The sequence below is a fragment of the Camelus bactrianus genome, chromosome 13 (assembly GCF_048773025.1).
Source record: "Camelus bactrianus isolate YW-2024 breed Bactrian camel chromosome 13, ASM4877302v1, whole genome shotgun sequence".
Classification (NCBI taxonomy): Eukaryota; Metazoa; Chordata; class Mammalia; order Artiodactyla; family Camelidae; genus Camelus; species Camelus bactrianus.
Window position 1 is genome coordinate 38,343,869 of NC_133551.1, and position 24,624 is coordinate 38,368,492.

A 24,624-nucleotide genomic window follows, 5' to 3' on the forward strand; every position below is an offset into this window, starting at 1 on the left:
GCTCTGAATCACCCATACTGTAAATATTTATCTATGCCAACTGATAAAAAGGTGGCAGGTTTATGGTTATGACAAGTTTACAGCTCTGTGAAATAAACCAGCTCCTGCATTTAACAGGCTAGCTACTTGTGCAAACAACCCCTGTACATTTTTCAGCCTGGCACACTATCTGGCTGATTCCATCACTGGCAGACAATAAATGTTGATGTGTGTTCAATCAACTTGTCTAAGAAATTTTACTTTAAGAAAAAAAATGCCACAAAACTGGAAAAGTCATCTACATCTAGGGAAAGAAGCCCCAAGGTTGCACCTTGGAAGATTTCAGCATTTGAGGTCAGGGATTGGAGGAAGAACCATTAAAGAAGAGGGAGGAGTCACTAGTTTACTAGGTAACTGACACCTGTCATAAAAATGTATGAATCCTTGCCACCATCATGAGACAGTAGGTGTCACTGTCATCATCTCAACTCGAGAGGATCATGACTGAGGCTCAGCAGGGTAAAGGGTCGCCCAAGGACCGTACATACCAAGATTATAAGGCAGTGTTCGTATATTTCACCTGCCTTTTCCTGACGTGTGTGAGTGCATTTGTGAGAGCAGCTGATGAGATGTTTTTCAGGGGGTTCTCTGTTTTCCTTACAGGTGGGTATGTGAAGGCCTTGGAAATGACTAAAGAAGCCCCAGGTCAAGGATCCTGTACACAAAATTCCCTTTCAGAGACATATGATGACGTTGAGTGCCTCGGGAGAGAAGGGTAAGTACATGCCAGTCTGTTAGCAAGATGAACATGATGAGACTTTAAAAGAACCGCACAACCAGTCAGTGATCTTTGTATCTTGTCTCTCCATAGGCTGAAGTCGGACTACTCTAACTCATTGGCTTTAGATAATGGTGAGTATAAGAAGACATTTTTTGAAATTGTCAGTAGGAATTGCTAAGAATTTCTGTGGCTGATTAGCAATCTTTTATATATTTTTAATAATGCCAGTTGGGTAGAGTGATGATAAGCTAACAGAAGTGGTTCAAGGTATGTGTGAATCAGTGCATTTAGAATCATGAAGGTGAAGATGCTGGTAGCAGGTCTCTTGTGGCAGAAAGCAAGACTGCTATGGAACTGCCACTGTCCTGATCTCTTCACAATTGCCAGTATGATGACAGAAATGTGTTTTACTTAGAACACTTGCATGGATTCCCAGTACTTTTATTTTCCTTGAAGTTTGTTTTATGATATTAGTTTCAGGTGTACAACATAGTGATTTGATATTTTTATAGATTATACTCCATTAAAAGTTATTATATATGTATGTATATGTATAACTGATCACTTTGCTGTACACCTGAAAACTAACACTGTAAATCAACTACATTTCAATAAAAAAATTAAAATAGTTGGTATAACATTACTGGTTGTAGTCCTGTGCTGTACCTTACATCCTTGTATCTTACTTATTTTATACCTAGTAGTTTGTCCCCTTAATCCCCTCCCCCTACTCCTCTTACCCTCTTTCCACTGGTAACCACTATTTCTATCTGTGAATCTCTTTTGTTAGACTTTTATTTTTTTAGATTCCACATAGAAGTGAAAACATACAGTATTTGTCTTTCTCTGTCTGACTTATTTCACTAAGCAAAATACCCTCCAGGTTCATCCATGTTGTTGCAGATGGCAGAATTTCATTCTTTTTATGGCTGAGTAGTATTCCTTTGTGTGTGTGTGTATCACATCTTCTTTATCCAGTCAGCTGTTGATGGACACTTAGGTTGCTTCCGTACTTTGGCCATTGTAAATTATGCTGCTTTGAACATTAGGGTTCATTTATCTTTTCAAATTAGTGTTTTTATTTTCTTCAGATATACACCCAGGAGTGGAATTCCTTGATCATATGGCAGTTCTATTTTTAATTTTTTGAGGAACCTCCATACTGTTTTCCATGGTGGCTGTACCATTTTACATTTCCACCAACAGTGTACAAGGGTTCCCTTTCTTCCACATCCCCACCGACATTTATTATCATCTTTTTGATGGCAGCCATTCTGACAGATGTGAGGTGATAGCTCATTGTGCTTCTGATTTGCACTTCCCTGATGATCAGTTATGCTGAGCATCTTTTCTTGTGCCTGTTGGCCATCTGGATGTCTTTTCTGGGAAAGAGTCTATTCAGGTCTTCTGCCCATTTTTTAATCACATTGCTTTTTTTTTATATTAAGTTGTGTGAGTTTTTTATGTATTTTGGATATTAATCTCTTATCAGACATATAACTTGCAAATATCTCCTCCCATTTAGTTGATTTTCTTTTTTGTTAATGGTTTCCTTTACTGTGCAAAAGCTTTTAAGTTTGATTAGGTCCCATTTGTTTGTTTTTGCTTTGTTCCCTTGCCTGAGGAGACAGATCCAAAAAAAGTATTGCTAAGATTTATGTCAAAGAGTGTACTGTCTATGTTTTCTTCTAGGAGTTTTCCCAGCACCACTTACTAAAGAGACTGTCTTTTGTCCATTGTATATTCTTGCCTCCTTTGTTGTAGATTAATTGATCATAGGTGTGTGATTTCTGGGTTCTCTGTTCTGTTCCATCAATCAAGTTCTGAACTTGAAAGTCCCCCCGCTGCCAGGGTAGATTCACAGTACGTCTGGGTATGTCAAGCTTATGTGTTGGAGCAGGTGAAAGTGAAGCTATGAATGAGGGGAAGGTTGTTGAAGATGTGTCTGGCTGTCTCCATTATTTCCCCAGTGTTAGCACGATGTCTGCCGTTCAGTAGACTGACTGTGGTATGTTACATACGCAAAGGAGGAGGGCAGAAGGAAGGAATCTGCTCATAAACCAACTTTCTTTGACTAAATCAGAACAGACTTGGAAACAGAGTGGAAGCAAATATTGATTTTTGTTTGTCTGTGCTTTTATAGAGGTTAATTATTTTTACGACATGCTTGTAAAAACGTGTGCACATATTTCAATAAAAACTACTCAACAAAAGATCAGAGTGCCTAGCGCCTGGTAGGTATCCAATAATTTTGTGTTAAATACGAATCTGAATTATTGCCTTTATAATGAATGAAAAATTTTTTTCATTTCAGAAGAAAATAGTGAAGAAATGTATGAAGACGTCTACAAAACAAAGAGCAGCTACCCTAAGATAGAGTGAGTTTCTCTTTCTTGGCTTCATAGCTAAGGGTATTTCCTGTTAGTCTATAAAAACCAAAATTTAAGAAATGAACTCACCCACACACCCCCATCTTTAGGGAGGATTTGCACAGAGTGGAGATAAGCTATTGTAATACAACATTGCGCTCAACAGGGTAGTTCTAATTGTGTTCAATCATATGTTACAAATTTTAATCTCAGTGCTTTCTCTTCAGAGAAAATGTCCATCTCCCAGAGTAGAGGACTTTGATACTGTGTTAGGGAGTAAGTGCGAAAGGAGAAGTAAATAGCAATAAACTGCTTTACTTCTACAGTTGCTTTTCCAGGAAGAAATCAGTGGTTATGACTTATTTGTATCTTTGCAAGTTAATAAGGCTATCTCTGGGCTGTGGGCTGAATTTTTTATCTAATAATTCAGTGTTATCAAGGATAATATTTGTTCAAATGGGCATTATTAATCAAGTTTAGCTCTTAGAGGCACAGTGTGGAAAGGAAAACAGCAGTGGTCAAAAGCAAGAAGTTGGAGGGCTGGAGGGAGAAGGTGTTTGTGCTGGGTGGGATGATGCGGGTGTATCATTCCCTCTCCCCACCTCCCTAGAAACAAACAAGAGCATATTTGGAACATGTTTAACCATCAACCAGTCAGGGTACCACCATTGTTGTATTATCACTCCGTAAATTAAAACTCAGGGACGTGAATTTCAGGAGCCAGGAATTTCTATAATCTATTTACAGTATTGTTTGTAAACCGTGATTCTCTGAGTCATCTTCTCTGAAAGGAAGACTTTGCTCCATAAATTCTGTAAAATAGAGACCATTTGGAGGAGATGGCGGTTTGTATAGAAATGTAACAGCCCCCTTAATGGCGGGTGTGTGCTCCGTGGTATGAGCATCTAAACAGAGCAGCACATAGAGGTCAACGGGGTGTTTTCGGGCTCCTCCTTAGGGCGAGGGGGCGGTTTAGAAGTGAGACTGGGGCCTCTGGTCCTTTTCACTGCAGCGGCCTTCTATCCTGCGTACTCTCTCAAACACCATGTTGTTTCTGTCCTTTGATTCCTCTTAGTTTAGATGGAAAAGCAGCACTTAAAAGACTGCAGAGATTCTTCAAGAAAGAAAAGGACAGATTTAAAATGAAGAAAAACAAGTTAAAAGAAAATACAAGGTAAAAGTCCCCTTTGATTCCCCTGCAGGAGGGGATGAGCAGCGCCGCCTTGATACTAGCGTTGTTATTAGTTACATCCTTCTAGGCTTTCTCAGCCCTGCAGGTGCCGGTGGTTTTATCTGTCTACACCTCCATATTCTGATTTTCCCCTCTTAAGAGAGGCAGTGTGTGCAGAGGGGAGATGAACTTCTCAGCTGAATGGTCTGTGTGTCTCACAGTCTTAGACCTGGAAGGGACCCTCCCAGGTCACCCGGGTAACCAACAACAGGCATTGGGAAGGTCACAGATTCACTGGTAGGAGGAAGAGACAAGAGGCCTGGGTTCTGGGTTCTGGTTTTGGCTCTTGTTTATTCAGTTTGCACCCATGGGCAAATGGCTTCCATTCTAAATGCAGGGGGCCTGAGTTTCCTCTTGTGTACAATGGAAGGGAGGTGAAGTGGCCTCTGGAGGCACTTCTCTCTCTCATCTCTAGAGATTTAGAAAGAGACATAGACATACATCTTTATGAGGACAGGGGATGGTAAAATAATTTCCCCCAGGTCGTTACATACATTGACGTGGAATTATGTTATTCTACGTTGAAGTTCTTCTCAGTTATACAGCCTCAAAGTTACATGAGTTCAAGTCAAATTGTCTGCTGGGTCTAGGTCTACTGTGAGATTGACCAGAATGTGGGGTTTACAGACTGTGGCCTGACCCCGGAAGAGGAGGGGGTCTGGCTCCAGTGAGCAGTGAGACCTAAAGGCAGACCCTGACTTAGCAGGTTAGATGCTGCTTTTTTTCCTTAATTTTATTTTTTATTGACGTGTAGGTGACTTACAATGTAGCTTCAGGTGAAGGAGCATCTTCTTAGTTTATCAATTTTTTGGCTTGTTTTTGTTTTTGTTTGATGGGGAGGTAATGCAATTTATTTACTGTTGTTTAAACGGAAGGACTAGGGGTTAAACCCAGGACCTCACGCAGGCTAAGCAGGCATTCTGCCTCTGAGCTATACCCTCCCCACGGATGCTCCTGACAAAAATGATCAGCGTGATACCTGTAGTCCCTTAAAAATCTGATCCAGGTGAGAATGCTGACACTTTTAAAATGCAAATCTGATTTCCTTTTTCTTAGAACTATTCAGTGACTGCTTATGACTTTTAGAACAAACATCCAGTCCTTTTTCATTGCAAGTAAATACTTCTGTGGAGTCTCCTTCCTACTTGTCCAGCTCCATCTCTCTCTCAAATGTACTCTCGCCCCCACCCCATAGCACATACCCTGTGTGAATGCTTGTGCCGTGGTGTTTCATGCCTCCTTGCATTTAACCATGACATTCTATTGGTCTGGAAGGCACCCACCCTTCTCCAACTCCCTTCAGTTATCAAAGTTCTAGTCTTCCCTTAAAATTTGGCCAAAAATTATCCTTTCTGGGCTGCATTCCATGAACCTTTCTACCCAAACCTGTATTACCTGTTTCTCTTCTGTTCTTCCATAACAGCCTGTGCACATCTTGTAACATCTATAAGCACTACTGAAAAACCCTTTTTCTTAGAGAATCTCAGTGTAAGAAGAGAAATCCACATTACCTAGTCTGAGCACTACACAAGCTACGCTGCAGATGTCCTGCACAGCCAGGGCTCTGCGCCCGCGCGCCTCTATAAAGGGGCATTCGCCAGCTGCAGGGGGGAAAAGCTCCCATTTTTGGCAAGGTCTAAAAAGATTTTTGCCCTTAAACTTTGCCATAATCTGTCTCTCTGCCTTAAATTTTTAATCAATACCTTGGAGATACACCAAGATAACACAGAACTTCTTCTTTACTTACTTTTTGTTTACCTGGTTGAGCCTTTTGATTGAGGGCTCCTCTCCTGACCATCACCTCCTAGTTTGTTGCCTTATCTTCAGAAGGAGGTTGCAATCATGAAAACGTGACCTTTAAAAATGTGGGTTCTCCGTGCTCCCCCATTTCATGCATGCACACACTGCCTATTAAGATAGTCATTATTAAATGGCCTAATTTTTAGGCATAAATAAACCAAGAATTAAATGCCACTGGTCTCAGCCAAGCTGTGAGTTTTACATGGGAATTAAATGTGAACCCTCTTCTCACTTCCTCTGTTCCAGATGCACCGATTTCCTTGCTCTTCTTAGGCCAAGCACGCCTCAGCTTGAGGGTCTCCTTATCTTCTCTTCCCTCCCTCAGAAACATTCTGACCAGACACCCAGGTAGCTGACTCTCACTACCTTCAAGTCTCTGCTTAAAAATCACCTTACCAGTGAAGCCTGCCTCAGGCAAACCAACCCTCACCTCCAGTCCTCCTGCCCCGACCCTGTGCTGTTTCTCTTAATTTCACTTAGCTCTGTACGTTTCCTCACATGACAGATCATAAATTTCCTTGTCAGTTTTCTGTCTGCCTCCCTCTACTAGAATCCATGAAGGCAGGGATGGTGACTGTTTTGTTTACTGCTCTGTCTCCAACATGAAGAACAGTGTCTGGAAGGAAAAAAAAAAACTGCCTGGGATACAACAGGTGCTCAGTAAATACCTGTTGAACGGATAGATGACCTAAAGGAAGGAAATCTCATTGTAGAGTTTTTGTGGCCTTGGTTTCTATGGGTAAATAGGGGCAGCCAGCACGCTGGCCCAATTAAAGTGGAGGAAGGAGACTGGTGTTGAGAAAGGCTTCCTTAAGCGGGGGCCCCCGAGTGGAGAGCCCGAGGACAGGTGCTCACCGGGCACCAGAGGGCTGGGGCTGCACCAGGGCCTCCTCTGCGGGCTCTCGCATCTTCACAGCCACCACCCTTGAGTTAGAAACTTGTTTCTCCATTTCACAGATGCAAAACTAAGACTTTGAAAAGTTAGGTGCCTCGCCCGCAGGGTGAACGGCTGAGTGGCGGAGCTGAGAGTCAGGTTCAGCGCTCAGACTCCAGGGACTGTGTCATTTTCTCCTGCTCCGTCCTGCTCATCACAGTCCTGACAACATCCAGTCTGGTCTCACAGACACTAACGGTAGGGTCCACTGAGCGTCAGCTCTGGCCCGGGCACTCACCGAGGAGTGCCCCTCCAGTACCAAGGCAACTCCACAGGACAGGCGCTGCTGGTCTTCATTTCAGAAATGAACAAACGAAGGCTTCCATAAAGGCTCGTGCTGTTCCTGTGGTCATTCCCTTTTCATGTTCACATCACAGAGTGTGATTTACTTTTATCTCCCTCACTAAACCCCAGGCTCCTTCAGGACAGAATCTGTGTCTGATCATTTTGTGTGCCCAGCACATGGGCCTGGCCCATGGTGAGTGTCCCCAGAACACCTGTAGGACTGAACTGAAATTCATTGCTTAAAATACATGGATTTTTTCCTACCGTATCATATGTCCTTCCATGTAATCTCCTTAACTGTGAGATCTGAGGAAAGCCCAGACGTTCTACCTGAGCCAGACATCCTTGCCTACTTAGCACATTTACCTCCTTCCATTTCCACCGGCCTGGAATTCTCCCCTCAAGTCACCTCTTTGGTTAAACACATACATAGTCAGGGTCCAGTGTCCGCAGCAGGGCGTTCCCTCTCACCATACTTACCCCACATGGGATGTATCTGATTGGCAACTTGGAAGATCAGAGGAGGGCAGGGCTCTGGGTTAGGCTGAGACTGTCTAGTTAGGAAAGGAGGTGCAGGAGGTCCCCAGGGATAAATCAGCTCATTTACAAAAAGGAGAGGGGGTGATCAGAACAAAGCTGCAGGGAAGGTTTGCTTCATCTCTTCTCCCCCCCAGTATTTATATCAAGAAACCTAGTCATTGCTATGTTATTTGAGATGTATCAGCTAATATTTCTGAACATGGCTCTTCCCTTAACCCTTTTATGTCTTTTGTCAATTAACAGTGCGTTTTCCATTTCGCTGCCTGATGTAGGTAAGTGACGTTCGCTTATTGCTGGCACAAAACTATTCAGCATCAGCATGTTCAGAGCCTGAGAAAAAGAAATGGTAATCCTTCCTGAATTCTGCATTTTAATGAAAAATTGATACATCGAAATCAAAGAAGACATTTTAGCCAATAGTATCACTTACTTTGAGGAAGAAGAATAACATTTCTCAAATGCCTGCTGTGTACCAGGACTCCTAACATCCCAGAGAAGTAGATGCATCACCTTTTTCAGGAAGGCTCTAGGACCACATGCATACTTCAGTGATCTGAGATTTGTACTCACGTCTCTGAACACAAAGCTCGTGCATTTCACATAACCTCCTGAAGGACTTGACAGCCACATCACCCTAATGCAGACACAGTAAATTGAACACGATCACTTCACAGCACACATACTAACTGAACTAAGGACGGGTCACTGGAGTATTTTTTGCTTTGCTATGGAAGCAATAATGCACAAATCAGTACAGTGCCTGACACACAGCGCTCTCCGCACATGTCAGTAAGCTGCATCTGGCACTGACAGAGAGAGGGCCAGGTGTTTTGTTGTTTGTCAGTTTTTGTTTATGGGCTCTGGTGATGGTGGCTACTTTGATTTTACTCTGATTTGGCAATTCAAATGTATATTATGTTCCACAAATATGAGTTTGCTGAACTAAGTAACAAATGATTACATAAACCTGGTAAGATCACAGGTCTCCCTAAATATCCTTGGTCTATGTTAAAAAAAAAAAAAGCCAATTTAAAATAGGCACTAACTGTACCCCCATCCAAATTTATGAATAATTGAATATGAATTGTGAATAATTACGCCAGAAGGTTTCAGACTTGTTCAGGTGGTGAGTCACTAGGGTATTATGGAATTCTACATGGAGCACCAAGGAATGTGAACGTCCTAATCTGAAAATGCCTAGTTATGATTATGGGCTAAGTCTGGTCCAGTTTTACGCACAGTTACTATACAGAAGCCGTTGTCAGTGATTGGGAATGAAAATCATGGCAGAAAAATCAATACGAATGCTCTGTTAAGTTATTTTCCCCTTGGGAATGAAGCCCTCTCACTGTCCTAGCAGTGCTAACAGCTCTGTCCAGTTCCAGGAGGATGGGAACCTAGTGTGAAACGATCCTTTCAGCAACTCAGATTTTTTGGAAATCTGCATGAAATCAAATGGATGTAAATATTTATGTGTTTGAGATACTAAGACATCTCACTGGTTTTTAATTGCTCGGTTGAATTTCTCCCCAAATGGATATTCTTTTTGGTCTTTGACCCTGTCAGCTTTTCTGTGTTCCATGATCAGGTTTTGATAGAACAGACTTGGGGATGCACCTGGATACTTAAGTGATTGTGTATAATCTGGAAAGCCAGAGACTGCACAAACCATACCTAATAATGGACTATTTTGATCCCATCTCGACCCTAGAATTTTGGTCTCAGGAAGTTATTGTCTATGATGATGTGGACGTAAATGAAAAAAAGTCAAAGTAAGTCAATTTACTTCACTGGTCATCCTTGCTGATACTTAACACTGCTGATGCTTTGTTAAATACGATCAGAGGGCCATCTCTCGGGTCCCTGGGGACTAGGTGAAAAGTCAAGTTGCGATATATCCCCCCCCCCCAGGAAAGAAAAACAGTGAATAACGTACAAGACGTAACAGTGGTAAGTGATTCATAACTCACTGGAGCTTTCTCACTTTTAAATCTATAGACATGAAGTTCATTGCGACACAGCAAACACTTATTTAATAACCTCTTACGGAGAGTCGCAGGCACTAGCTGACAGAATGTCTGTTCTAAAGCCTAAATTACTAAAATCTATCAAAAGCAGCAAAGCATCTGAAACTTGATGGCCTCTCTCTGGCTACTTACTATCTGTCCTCTCTCTCTCAACTAAATGGCTGGAAATACAGGTCTCCTCTGCTCATCTTAGATACCTCTTTCCAAGCTCACTCCAATGGGGCTCCTGTCCCTGTCATGACAGTGGACTTATTTTTGGTAAGGTTACTGTGAACTTCTTTGTTAAATCCAGTGGATACCTTTAAGTCCTTATTATGCTTGGTTTCTTTGTAGTATCTCAGATTATTGGTTGTGCCATCCTTAAAAAGAAAAAAATACTAACTTTTCCCCAGGTTTGTATGTTATCATTTCTTATTGGCTGCTGCTCCCCCTGTGTGGTTGATTTTGGTTTTGTGCATGTGTGTGTTCTAATTCTGCCATTCAGCTCTTTAAAAATTATGTCTCTCAGATTTCCTGTATCAGTTCTCTTCCCTTCTTCCTTTATATGTTCTTGAATGGTTTCATCCACACCTAGGGCTGTAATTACAACCAATATGGTAATGATATCAAAAGTTACAATTTTGAGGTCAGATTTCTTTCTTCCTTAATAAACATTCTAGATAACTCTATGTGAAACTCAGAATTCCATAAGAACTCCTAATCTCGCCATCCAAATATGATCCCTTTCTTCTAATGTCTATGCTGGTGATTGTTTCAATAAACACAGAGTTGCTCACACCAAACCCCTAGACGTTAGGACTCCTCCTCCTCTCTTGCCCTGCACCCTGTTCCTTTCCCGTAACTCACAATGTTCCTGCTCCTCCATCCCCACTGCACGGCCACAAAGTCAAAGTCAGTCAGTTTACCTTGTTGGTCATCCCTGCTGATACTTAACAGGGATACAGCAGGGAAGCAGGTCATCCCTGCTGATACTTAAAACAGCCACAGGGCAGGCACTGTTTCTCAGCTGGATTGCTGCAGTGACTTCCTCAATGGCCGTCTCACCTCCACTTAGTTTATTTTCCGCACTTTCTAAAGTGCAAACGTGATCATGTCACAGAACCCACCATCCACCAGCTTAAAAATGGTTAATGGTTGCCACCGCTCCCAGAATGAAATCCACACTGTTTGAGAAGACATCAGATTCATTATTGCTCCAGCCCCTGGCAAATCTCAACCTCACCTGTACTTCCCACTCACCCACCATTCCTCTGTTCCATCCATACTGTACTAGCTAGGTGCTTCTTGAACTCAGAAAGCTGTCCAGCATTTCTAAACCTTCACATTTGTTCTGACTTAATTCACCCAACAAACATTTATTGAGCATGTACTATATGCCAGGCACTGTGCTAGGTGTTGGGGATAACACAGTGAACAAGAGATATTCCTATTTCCTATATGATTGGAGATGCGTAAATTAATTTTAAAATCTAAACTTAAGCATGGGAATTTGATTGCTTAGGATATTTTGAAAAAGAGGGGGCATATGGTGTCTGTGCTGGTAGGAGACTGACAGTCGTATTAGAGTAGACATCTGGGGAAGGCCTTTCCAAGGAGGTGAGAATTTAGGAGCAGAATTGTTCTGCCTGTAACACACTTTGCCATGCTTTTTGCTTGGTTAAGTATTTTATCCTTCATTATATAAAACTGAATTCAGATTTTGCTTTCCCCAGGAAGCCGTATCTGTTTGGGTTTAGGTACCGCTATTTTATTAGAGCCTTTTTTCATGGTTGTGTTGGTCTTAGTTCTTGCCTGTCCAGCTCTAGATGGGAGCTCCCTGAGGAGGACTGTGGCTTCCCGATCAGTATCTTGTGTCCTCACACCAAAAGTTTGTTAAATCAGTTAACAAAGAAGAACCTGCTTCCAAAAAAAATGTGTAAAATAATCCGGAAGCTCAGCATTGGCAGACATTTCCATTATTTAGGGGATCAGAAAAGTCTCTGTGCCAAGTTGAAGAGGCAAGGATAGGAAACACTTTAACAGGTGGAGACTGGGGACTGAGACGGGGAGGAGCGGGGAAGGTCAGCTGGGGGCAGGGGGAGGGACAGCTGTGTAAATGGGAAACGTGTGCTTGGGAAGCTGCAGTGGGGCACAGGGTCAGGAAGGTGGGTGTCACAGGCAGGAAATGCGATTTGGTAGGAGATGGAGGAGAGCCCAGGAATACGAAACTATAGAGTTAATAACTTTTTTCTTAAAAATAAATGATACGATATTTATAAAAATGAAAAGAAAACAAGAAACATACGTTAAGTTGTAAAGCATGATAAAACAAATTCCTCTGAAGCCATAACTCAGCTTCAGACGCAGAACACATCCTATGTCTTGGTTCCTCTACTTGCACTCATCCCTTAATCTGTCTCATCGCCTTCCCCCAAGGTAACTGCTCTCCTAAATTTCGTGTCTTTCATTCCTGTTCAGGATAAAAATAGTGTTAGCAAACCCAAGTGATTAAAACATACTGTTTTATTTGGGATTTTAACATTATAAAAATGGTATCATGCTATGTATGTAGAATTCTGCAATTATTTTTTACTGAAATGAAATCCTTTTTTAAAACCACTGTTCATTAAATTCATTTCTCCTGTTCTGCAAAGTTCCTTTTTACATACGCCACAATGTAGCCATTCGCTTGTGGGTGTTGGGCTAGTTCCAATTTTTTTGCACTTATGGACAGTACTGCTACAAATTTTCTTACTCATGTATATACTTAGAAGGGGAAATAAATGCAAATTATATAGGGAATGCAAGTTCATGAGAAGATGCCAACTTGTTTTCCAAAGTGGTGGTACCAATGTGCACTCTTCCCAGCAGTATATAAAAGGAATATTGACCCATATTCTCACCAACAGGACAGAAAGAATTCTTTTTTCCAACTGAGTGGGCGAAGATACTATCTCATTGTGGTATTAATTTGCATTAACTTCATCACTAACGTGAACCTCTTTTAATGCTTGTTGACCCCTCTTGTCTGTGTCTCAACGGAAGGCCCGCCCGTTCATACCCTTTGCCTGTTTTTCTACGGGGCTACCTTTTTCTTCTATTTTTTCTTTTTCATTTATAGATAATGAGTTTTTAAAAAATGCATTCTAGATACTATTCCTTTATCAGTTACAAGTGTTACAAATATCTTCTCCCATTTTGTAGCTTACTTCAGCTTCCCTTCTAGTCTTATGATGAATAGAAATTCTTAATTTTAATGTATTTGAATTGACCAGTTCGCCCTTTATGACTGTTGCTTTCTGTATCTTTTAAAGAAACTTATCCCAAGATCATATGATATTCTCCCATATTTTCTTCTAAAACTGGTAACTTTTTGCCTTTTGCACGTAAACCTTAGATCTATCTGGAACTGATTTTTATATTTTTATTGAAGTAGAAATCCAATTGAATTTTCTCCCGTATGGCTAAATGTCCTAGCAATATTAATTAAAAAGCGCCTGTTTTCCCCATATCTACAGTGCCGTCTTTGTCATGCTAAGTTTCTACCTGAAGATCTGTTTCCATGCTCTGTATTCTTTCTATTCCAGTGTCACTGGTTTCTTAATTGCACTGTGCTCTGGAAAAGTAGCTGATCTGACAGTAGTACACTGAGAAGGTGGCTGATACCAGTACCTTGATGTTCTGTGACATGACTCATGCCTAGTCTATGGTCAATTTGTGTAAATGTTCCATGGGTACTTTAGAAAAATATGACTTCTCTAACTGATATAAGGATCAATTTATGTCCTTTAAACCAAATGCGTTCTCTTAGTAAAATCTTCTACAGATTTATGAATTTCTAGATGCTTGTCAATCAGTATGTAAAAGAAATGGGTTGACATCTCACACAAAGGCGGCAGATTGGTCAGTTTCTTCCAAAAGTTCTATCAATTTTTTGCTTTATATATTCTAAGTCTCTCTTATTAGCTGCATACAAAGTTTTAAATACTTTCTAGTGAATTGAATTTATTTGTTATGTTGTAGCCATTCCCATCCCCCTTAATACTATTGGTAACAAAAATAATAACTTCTGTAGCTCTTACTGTGGGTCAGTCACTGTTTTATAGATTTAGTACGTATTAACTCATTCAGTCCTCACAATTGTGAGGCAGATGCTATTATTATGCAGATTTTACAGGAGAGGCTGAGACACAGAAGTTATCTGCCCAAATTCACACAGCCTGTAGGAGGTAGAACCAGGACTCAGACCCCAGCAGCTGGACTCCCAATCCATTCTCTTTACTGCGACACTAAGCTAATTTCCTAGTGATGCTTTGTCTTCAAGTCTGATTTGCCCAATCTTATATACCTACTTGGCCTTTCTTTTAGTTAATATTTCCCATTATACATTTTTGGTCCTTTAATTTTGTTTTCCATATTCTTGTTCACTGGCTCATACAAATAGCATGAGCTGAATTTGACTTTTAAAAAAATCCAAGATGACAGTCTGTCTTAACTCCTGCCTTTCCTTTGACCTAAAGTTCGACCTTCTGTCTTCCCTCAGGACGAGCTTGTCTTCCGTGCTTGCTCACTGCTTACTGCCCTCCGCCTGGTTACAGTTTACCTGGGGCAGGCTATTAAGGTACTGTGTGCAGGGCTTAATCTAAGTGTAAGGTGTAGCAATTTGTTAAAACAAAACAAAACAAAAAAACCCTTTTATCCAGGATCTAGTAGTTTAGTACTCGGAGGGCCCTTTCGGAAAATTCTTTGCCTTATTGCCAAATGAGGACATCTAGAACTATGGGCAAGAAGACAATGTACTCAGAGCCACACGTCAGGAAGAATAATTAGACCCTTCTGCAGAATGCTCTGGAGGGAAGGTCAGAAGTAGAACACTGGTTAGAGTATCGTTAAAATCGCCCAGGTGAAAGATGATCAAAGTGTGTTCTAAGGTGGTGAAATGAAGACGGTATTTTATGATTAAGTGGTATTTTCCAAGGCACTTGGCCCTGTCAAAATCCGACCAATTTCTTTTTCATGTGATAGAGTAAATCTTCTGTTATTAAAGGTATTTGTAGCAGGTGGAACGCTGATGGAAAGTAGCAGAATTTGGAATGAGAAGAGAGATGGAAGACGATCTCTGAGCTCTTGTAAGCTTGGCCAGTTTGCATGTCGTGTCTAGTGGTAGGTATTAGACTGAGATGCGTAAGCAGCCCTGGATCAGGTTGTTGCTAGATAATCCAGATGTCTGCTTTTCATTCCATTTCCCTTTGTTCATTAGAACATCCCCTAGAGTCAGCAAGGGAAGGAAGAAGAGGGGGATCTTGAAAAGGACGCTCAAACAGCTTCTGCAGCTTGGTACAGTGGGACCTATGGCGTGTCCTCTTACTTCTCTGAATCTTAGTTTCTTAACCTGTGATATGGCAAAAAACTATCCTCATCCTGCCGAGTGCGTTAAGATCTCTACCTAGATCCCTAGAAAAGCCAAAGTAAGTTGACAGAGAGGCAGAGTTGACCATAATGTTCACATGGCTAGCAGGGGTATAAATTGGTATGACCTTTCTGCAAGAGTAACACGGCATTATGTATCCAAAATGCCTGCACAGTATTGATCTCAATTCAGTTTTTTTAAGTTCTCAGAAAATGTTCAGCAGGAAACTTGGATGTCTTTGAGAGGTTGGGAGGTCAGGGTATACTTATTTTGTCTCTTTTCTAGTTCCACTTCCAATTTTTAAAATATTCAGGGTGTATTTCTTTATAATCGGTAAGAAAATAAAATTTTAAGTAGGCGTCTTCTTTGCCTGTCCCCTCCCCTCACAGCTAAAGTTCCTCTCCACACAGGGCCACACACGCGTTCTCAGTGAGCACTTGCTGCATGCCTCGCGTTGTGCTGAGCGTGGGGTAGCTACATCTGGAATGTCTGTCTGGATCCCATGGGAACGTAAAAGTGGAAAGAAAATGCATGAACATCAGTTAGAAAAGAAGTAACTGCTGAGTTCCTTGCTACAGACACCAGAGACAACAGATATTGAGAAAAGAGGGTGGTCGGAGATCCCTAGGCAAGCCTGGAAGGCGTCTTAAAAGCCTTTCCTATGCTGCATCTTCGTTATTGTCGCATAGTTGACTTACGATATTGTTAGTTTCAGGTGCGCAGCATGATGATGGTTATTTTTTCTGATCCTATTCCGTTGTCGGTTATTGTTAAGTGTTGAGTATAATTTCTTGTGCTGTATGGTGAATCCCGCTGCTTACCTGTTTTATGTGCAGTAGTTTGTGTGTGTTAACCCCATACGTCTAAGCTGCATCTTTGTAATGCTGGTTGAATGCTGAGTCCTTGATATTCTGTTGGACACTTGTGACCATTAGCCAAAGGGAATGGTGACACAATGTCACTGAAAAACTTTCAGTTTCTTGACATAATATCCTTATGATTATAATTTACCCAGTGAAGAGTTATTGAAGTGTTCTGATGTGCACACACCATTGACACACAGATGGCTGTCACAGCAGCATCCTGTCTTGCTCACATCAGTGATAAACATATTGGTAACTTTGTCATAGCAGCAAAGAAATGTTTTGGAGCAGCAGGCAGGATAAAAAACCATAGATTTAAGAGTCAAACACACTTGGCTTCAAAGCCACTGGGTTCAAAGCCACTATTTCTGTGACTATGGTAAGTTCCCTAGATCGTCTGTTCACCCTTTGTAAAACTATGAAAGGCTACTTTAAAGGACTGTTACAGTGCTTACTGTAAAAACCAAGTTAGTTAACGTGTAAAATGCCTAGCCTAAGACTTGATGCATAGGTGCTCAAAAACAGGGGTCCCTTCTCTAATAGCCTCTCTGCTCTCTGAATCCTTTTCTGCTAATGCTAAACACTAATTGGATGAGTCTTGTCTCACAGTGAAGATCCATTTTATCATTCGCATTTTAGAGTTGAAGAAACTGAGGCTCAGAAACAAGAGGAAGTGTGATCATAAGCAGGTTGATCTCTTGCTTCTGGCTTCAAATTTGGATCACAATGGATCAGGCATCAGCAAACTATGGCCCGTGGGCCAAACCTGGCCAGCTGCTTGTTTTTGTAAATGCAGTGACAGCAGCAGAGCTGAGTAGTTAACCATGGAGATGAAATGACGTGCCAAGTCTGAAATATTTAATATCTGGCCTTGCCACAGATCATCAAAATATACTTCTAGATGACCTTTTAATTTTTTGGTAAAAAGATCATTGCCCAGAAAGTACTGATGGTTCCATAAATGTTTTAGTTCAATCTTAATTTACTTGCTCAAAATATTTTTCTTCTCAGCAATGAAGATAAACTAAAACTTCGGAAGCCCAAGTTTCTGATATCAAAGGAAAAAAAAGGGAGAGAAGGCGCTGAAGAATCAGAAAGGTAAGCACACAGGTACACTTACATTGCAGCTTCTCTGCTGCAATTTATCTCTCTTGCTAGCTGTGTGATCTTGGGCAGGTTATCAGATTTGATTTTAAGGTTCCTCATCTACACAATGAGAATATTAACACCTACATTATAGTACAACTAAGAAAATTAAAAGAGAAAAATGTAAAGTGTCACAGATACATCTTTATCCTCCCCGCTCTTGGTGGCTAGGGAGCAAGAAAATTCTAGCCAGCTTTCTCAAACGATGAAAAATTTCCAGTCTTCTTCTAGGTTATAAGAACTTTCCCCCTCTAAGATAGAACTTAAATAGTACACTAATTAGAACTTAAAGGAGAGAAACTAGGTATCAGATAGGAAAACTGATTTCCCTAAAATACAATCTAATTCTAGTTATCACTACATTAGTGTTAGAAATAAAAAAATGTTTTAAGGACTCATGATCTAACCTTTATTCATGTGATTCAAAATCCCAGTTGGCCTTTGGGGAAGGTGATGCTTTTCACTGTCTCTGATGGTCTCTTAGTGCTCTGTGCTCCAGTCTTCTCCTCAGCTGCTGGGACACGGGGCAGGATCTGAGGTACTTGAACAAATGTCTTGGGGGAAATCCTTGTCTAAAAGTCATGGAGCGGGAAGCACAGTATGGTCTGGGAAGCCTGTCTAGAAAAGGCCTACAGGGGCCCCCCAAAAGATTTACTCACCTGAGTAATTTTAAAATGTGGCAAGTGTGAAGATGCAGTATCGAGTCTACCATTATTCCCGTGGACTGATGTATCAGTTTCTATGTGTTCTGTGTTCCTTTTTAAATGGCTTCTACCATAACTTATTCTACCAGTAAGTAAGAAAAACTTTCTATATTAGTTCAACTCTTTTATTATTCCCTTATTAATCCAAGATGGTAAGTTTTCAGAGGTGTTCAGGGGAGGGCATCCCAGGTACAAAGTCACGGAAATGACAGCCGATCTGCTGAGATGCTCCTTGTAGACGGCTGCACGTGGAAAGGACAGCTGCAAAGGTAGATCGGGGGCAGACTGTAACCTGCCCTGTGTACCATGCGAAAGAATCTGACTTTCTCTTCTAGGCAGTAAGGGCAGATTGAAAGGTTTTAAGCAAGACAGTGACATGATCAAGTAAATTATAGAAATACGGCTCTGGAGGCAGGTATGCAGATGGACTTGAGGACGGAGAGGCAGACGTAGGAGACTCTTCTGAATAAGACAGACAGGACTTGCGTGACTTTTTTCCTCCTGTTACTGCATTCACCTGCAGAAAAGCAGCAGCAACCCCTGTGTGAAGAGCAGGACGGAGGAAAAGAAAGAGGAAGAGTCGAACCAGCCTCTGCCGTGGGGTTGTCGACTTCTAGGTGCCGAAAGTTTTGCACACACTTTGTGGCATCTCGCTTACTCTTCTTAGTTCTGTCCTTCTCTGAAAGCATTCAGCAGCCAGGACAGCTCTTTGAGGCACACAGATTTGAGTCCCCAGTTAGGTCTGAAAGTTTGGAAAACCACAAAACGCACGCCACTTACTCTTACTGTTTTCCATTAAATACTGCGAGGGTGACTGGGAAGACTTACAAGGTAATTATGCTTCTAAGTCTGATTCAGAGAATTGTCTTGTTTAACATAAACTGTTTAACCAATTTGGCTTTATCCTGCTATTAAAAAAGCTTTTTTTTAATTGTAGGAAAAAGCAATCGGCATTACTTACCCTGTTCAGTTGTTTTAACAATCTGCTCTAGTGTACATATGTATGTACATACATACATACATAGGATTACATATATATAGGATTGTATATAAAACTGTACACAGATACACACAAAATTAAACCTGAAATGGAATGAGTTTATAGCTTTGGAAGCTTAAACTTTTATTATAGTACACTTAACCCTACCTGCATTATTTCTTACCAGCTCATCTAAGAATTTCTTCAAATTCAAGAAGCAAAACTTTGAAAAGAACAGATTGGAAAGAGAAGAAAAACTTTTTAGAGAAAGATTTAAGGTATGTTCTCCTCTGAAGGTCAAAATTAATAATAAGAAGGATTTCTAGTTTTAAAGATTCTCCAAGTGTGTTGCCTCTCTGGGGCAGACATGATCTTTGACTGACTAGCTGACATGTTAATTTTCCCTGATACATTTCTGTATTATCATGGCTTTGTACATGCTATTCCCTCTGCCTGGAAAGACCACTAAGTTGTTCTTTAAGGCTCCAGTCAGACGTCACCCACTCTTCCCTAACTCCTCCAGGCAAAGGTACTCCCTCAGCACCTTTTATACGTCTGGTGTACAGTATCCCTCATAACACCGAGCAGTCATGTTACTGTGTCTATCTGAGTGCATGTATTTGGAACTAAAATCTTGATTTAGAAAGCTCGTTCAAAAGAGACTCTTGTTCAAGTTTGCCCTCCAGCTCCCAGCATGACAGTAGACACACTGAATGACTGAACTTCTGTCATTAATTCCAAGGTTTGATTTCATATACTGGCACAGTGCGAGTTTATTAAGCAGCATACATACCAGACACTGGATGGAGAGAACGTGTGCTCATCACATCTGTGCATGTCATTACTCTGCCTAAAATCTTGCAAAAGCTCCCCATTGCCAAATGGATAAAGGTTAGGCTTCTTAACACTAGATATCAAGTTCTTCATGTCACAGCCTTTGCTTGTCTTCCTAGTTTTATCTCCTGCCATTCTTCACCTTCCATGCTGTGCTGTGGCTACAAATTGTTCATAGTTGTGTTTCTTGAAGGACTGTCCACCTCTTGTCGTCCTGCTGCTTCCGGGCGTTTGCCTGGTGGCCCCTTGCTGCTGCTCTCCGTCTGACTAGCTCCTGTCCCTGCACAGAGCAGAGTAAGAGTCCCTAACGCTTTGTAGACACTTGTTTTTCAGCTAATCAGATAACATCACAAATATCTTTGGACTGAACTAAAATAGGAATGTACACAAATCCCTCATCATTAGTAAATCCTGCTTGGACCAAAGCTGATTACAGTTACTATATTTAGAAATTATGACATGAAATTATTTACTGCAAACTGTGATGTTACTTGATTTGTTGAAAAACAAGTGTGTACCGATTACTTGTTGAGAGGACCCTACATTCCATCCAGAGCTTTTCTTCCTCACTGTATGTGTGACTGTCTTCTATGGGACAGAAATTCCCAGTCTCATATGTATGTGATGCCATTCTTCCTAATCACCTCGATATATCATTAGAAATACTGTATTGGTTCAATAATTTCATTCAGCCCAGCTCACAAAATTTGGGATGCCTCATTTGTGCCAGGCATGAGGGTCCAAGGAGAGATATGTTTTCCATTTTATGAGACAACATGTTGAGTATAAACTGTTACAGGAATCCATACAAAGTGCAGTTAAAACAGCAAATTATACATGGCAGTTACGAGAGGCTTCATGAAATGTGCAAGGTACGTAGCATGTTCAGGATTATCTATCATACAGTTTGATGTGGCTTCAGTAAAAGGGACAGAAATGGGGGAATGATGGTTTGCTAGGCAAGAGAAAAATTTTTCTTGTGGATTAGATCCCATTTGGTGTAGGGTAACCTTATAATTTATCATCCAAATTCAGTACACTTCTGAATCATAATAAGTATTTATAACTCGAGACTGTCCTAAGTGAAGGAAGACGTCTGGCCACCCTGACTTGGCGAAGTAGAATCTGTAAACGGAAGCTCCCTATTCTGGAACTACCATTGTCCAGTCACTGGACTGCACTACACTAGAATGTACGGGGTCTGCTAGTTAATCACATGGGAAAAAAAACCCCAAGGTCAGAAATTGAATTCCTCGGTTTTTTCCATGAATGTCTGTCCTTAACCACAAAAGGAGAGTGAGACTTGCCACCAGGTACCACATTCCTACCACTTCACAGTGTGTGCTCTGGCTAGATATAAGGAAGAATGGATGAGCCCACCAGAGAGGAAGGGTGGGAAGAGGGCCATCCAGAAATTAAACTCTAAAGCACCACACAATGAGGTTTTTCACTTTCCTTTTCATTTAACTTGTCCCTCGCTGGGTTTGGTGGTGACTTTATTACCAATGTAACAGCCTTCTCACCCACCAGAATTCAATCTAGTACGATTCGATAATAGAACACTTTGAAAATGATTGTGATAATAATGTACTATTATTTCCTTAAATAACTTACCTTTCACTGAGTATCTTGCTCTTATTTTCTGTTCCCTTAGATGTTAATATTTTGAGGTTACAGTATTATGCCCTCCATTAATAATGAAAAAGAATACAAATATTCTGATTAGTAATTTCTCCTTTCAGTATGAGAAAGAGATTACTGTCATCAACACAGCAGTGGCATGTTCCAATAATTCAAGAAATGGAATATTCGACTTGCCAGTAACCCCAGGAGAAGAACTGGAAGTCATTGATACCACGGAAGAAAATCTCGTGATTTGTCGCAATTCTAAAGGCAAATGTAAGTTATTGGGTTAATAACTATAAGATTTCAATCACTGTTTTAAAAAAAAAAAAGCAAAGCATTATAACTTTTAGTAACAGTAATTTTTGTTTCCACAGATGGGTACGTGCTAATTGAACATCTAGATTTCAAGTAAGTAGTTTGATTTTACATGTCAGTCATAAATTCTAGATGCTTACTATATTATTGTGTCTGTAAGTCTCAGATAAACTAGCCAGTGCCCTACTCTGTAAGGATTACTTGAAACAGACTTCTCTACAGAGCATATTACAAACATTTCAAAGGAGCATAAGAATACTAAACTGGACAAGAAATCTCCTACTCACTACTCCACAGACCTGTGTTTCAAAATGTGCCTCTTTTCCTGCTTTCTCAGGCATCAAGGCTGCTCACCTTAGGGAGATCCGGATCGAATGGTATGGGCTGCTCGAGTGAGAACACACGCCTCAGTTTACGTGCGATGGTAGAACCTGTAGAAACTTAGAAGAGAAAAACAAACCCTCCACATTCAGGTGTTGGTTTGACCCCTACACGGTTATCTTTCAACGTCTATTTCAGTATGTTTCACTGCTGGCTCAAGAGATCGTGAAACTGTCTGTGTTGGCATTGGAGCGCTTGTTTAATGAGCCATGGCCAAAGTTAGAAATCACGCCTTATGGCTCCCAGTCAGTTGTGCAGATGGTGACTTTGCTTCTAATATTAGTACACACGTGTTTATAATTTCTAGAAGATGTTTTGCATTTAAATTGGGTATAATTTAATTCTGAAAAGTAAATAGTATACCCAATGTCTTAAATACTCCAATTTAAGGTATCATCTTAAAGCACAAGGACATTTTTTACACACTGATTTTTATCACAAAAGTAAAATCAAATGCACTCAAAATTGGTTTCTTTAGGAAGAAACTACTTTTCAGCATAGTGTTCCCAAAGTCACCCAACATCATTTTAAGTGCCTAAATATATTTAACAAAATGTAAATAATGCATATGCTGTATCAGTTTAAAGCAACCATTTAACTTATTTTAGACAACAGGATATTATTTTGTTTATGCCTAAACACCTATTCAAATAAAAAAATTCATATTTAGTTTTACTTATATCAAAGTAAAGGAAAATAAACAAGCTGAGCTGTAAATAATACTCTATTTTTCAAATGATGTACACTATTAGGCAGGGTGAGGCTGCCCTTCAAGAGACTATTTTTTTAAGCTTCTAGGTTATCTATAAGGATCAAAAGCTGTCACAGAGTTTAGAGAAATAGGTAACGAGATTATTACAAATAACAATTATAACAAACAGTGGATGAATGAAATGGTTTAACTGACAAGGTAACACTGAAGTTGGTCCTTAAACACATGTGTATTTACTAGACAGGACACAGAAATGGAAAATCCACATTCTGCCTGGGGACTAGGAAAGTCTTAAGCATGCCAGATGTTTAGAGTTTAGAGAGAGAAAGGGAAAAAAAGTCACAGCAGTAGGGTTGATAAATGAGAAGAGACTTATTCTAGACCTTAACTACAGTACAGGAGCCCTAATAGAGGGGGGAAGGTGAGAGGAACAGGAATTTCTCTTCTGGATGATGAGATTAAGGCTGGTACCCAGGACTGGGAATACATTTCTGCTGGGACTCCCCCGAATTAAATGTACTGCTCAGGGAAAGGCAGAATAGTCAGGCACCTGAGCCCTCTCCCACACTCCAGGGCAAGACCTGCCACAGTGGGCACTGTAGAAGATGAGGACAAGTGGGGCCCATAGGCAGGTGGTAAGTGAGGGAGTGCGGCGTTGAGCAGAGACCATTCATGCAGTCATCCTAAACAAAAACCATGCATCACTCTTGCCACCTCACCAAAACATGAAGTACTTTAAACCGTGCAGTGGGAGTCTGTCCCACGCACATCCTATCACATCACATGGCCGCTTACCGTCATTCCATGACTCAGCTCGCAGTAACACTCCCCTTGTCGACATCACAGGGTTGTTGTCAGGCTGTAAGGTAATAATATGAATAAAAATGTCCTAAATCCTTAAATACTGCATAAGTGTTATTATTTTAACCCTCCCAGACTTCACACAATACTACAGAGCTACAGCAATCAAAACAGCATGGTACTGGTACAAAAACAGACATATGGATCGATGGACCAGAATAGAGAGCCCAAAAATAAACTCAAAATGGCTTAAAGACTTAAACATAAGACAAGACACTAAATCTTCTAGAAGAAAAACACAGGCAAAACATCTGACCTAAATCTTAGCCATGGTCTCCTAGGGCAGTCTACCCAGCAATAGAAATAAAAGCAAAAATAAACAAACGGGACCTAATTAAACTTAAAAGCTTTTGTACAGCAAAGAAAACCATAAGCAAAACAAAAAGCCTACAAAATGGGAGAAAATACTTGCAAGGGCTTAATTTCCAGAATATATAAACAGCTCATACAACTTAATAACAAAAAAAAAGCCCAACCCAAAAGTGGGTAGAAGACCTAAACAAACAGTTCTCCAGTGGAGACATACAAATGGCCAATAGGCACATGAAAAATGCTCAATACTGCTAATTATCAGAGAAAGGCAAATCAAAACTACGATGAGGTATCACCTCACACCAGTCAGAATGGCCATCATTAGAGAGTCAACAAATGATAAATGCTGGAGAGGGTCTGGAGGAAAGGGAGCCCTCCTACACTGCTGGTGGGAATGTAGTTTGGTGAAGCCACTATGGGATACAGTATAGAGATTCCTCAAAAAACTAAAACAGACTTACCATATGATCCAGGATTCCCACTCCAGGGCATATATCCAGAGGGAACCTTAGTTCAAAAAGATACATGCAACTCCAATGTTCATAGCAGCAGCACT

At 40.7% G+C, this 24,624-nt stretch overlaps 1 protein-coding gene and 1 long non-coding RNA gene across 4 annotated transcripts in view; one reads left to right on the forward strand and one right to left on the reverse strand.

Annotated features, from left to right (window-relative positions):
• FYB2 (FYN binding protein 2) overlaps positions 1 to 22,279 on the forward strand; it is a 98,188-nt gene extending 75,909 nt beyond the window's left edge. The window contains exons 10-21 of one of the 3 annotated variants that reach the window (XM_074376399.1): positions 643 to 754; positions 851 to 891; positions 3,075 to 3,138; positions 4,205 to 4,303; positions 8,163 to 8,191; positions 9,631 to 9,691; positions 14,469 to 14,546; positions 17,210 to 17,296; positions 19,215 to 19,305; positions 21,604 to 21,760; positions 21,862 to 21,895; positions 22,140 to 22,279. In XM_074376399.1, coding sequence (XP_074232500.1) covers positions 643 to 754; positions 851 to 891; positions 3,075 to 3,138; positions 4,205 to 4,303; positions 8,163 to 8,191; positions 9,631 to 9,691; positions 14,469 to 14,546; positions 17,210 to 17,296; positions 19,215 to 19,305; positions 21,604 to 21,760; positions 21,862 to 21,895; positions 22,140 to 22,161 — 875 coding nt within the window. In that variant the 3' untranslated portion in view covers positions 22,162 to 22,279. The remainder of the gene's footprint in view (positions 1 to 642; positions 755 to 850; positions 892 to 3,074; positions 3,139 to 4,204; positions 4,304 to 8,162; positions 8,192 to 9,630; positions 9,692 to 14,468; positions 14,547 to 17,209; positions 17,297 to 19,214; positions 19,306 to 21,603; positions 21,761 to 21,861; positions 21,896 to 22,139) is intronic. The other 2 variants (XM_045519096.2, XM_045519097.2) reach the window with 2 other exon arrangements.
• On the reverse strand, positions 18,160 to 22,296 carry LOC123617847 (uncharacterized). Its single transcript, XR_012511252.1, has 2 exons — positions 22,157 to 22,296; positions 18,160 to 18,790 (listed from the first exon to the last, which is right to left on the reverse strand). It is a non-coding gene; the product is annotated as an uncharacterized LOC123617847 (long non-coding RNA).
• Positions 22,297 to 24,624: the final 2,328 nt, after the last annotated feature.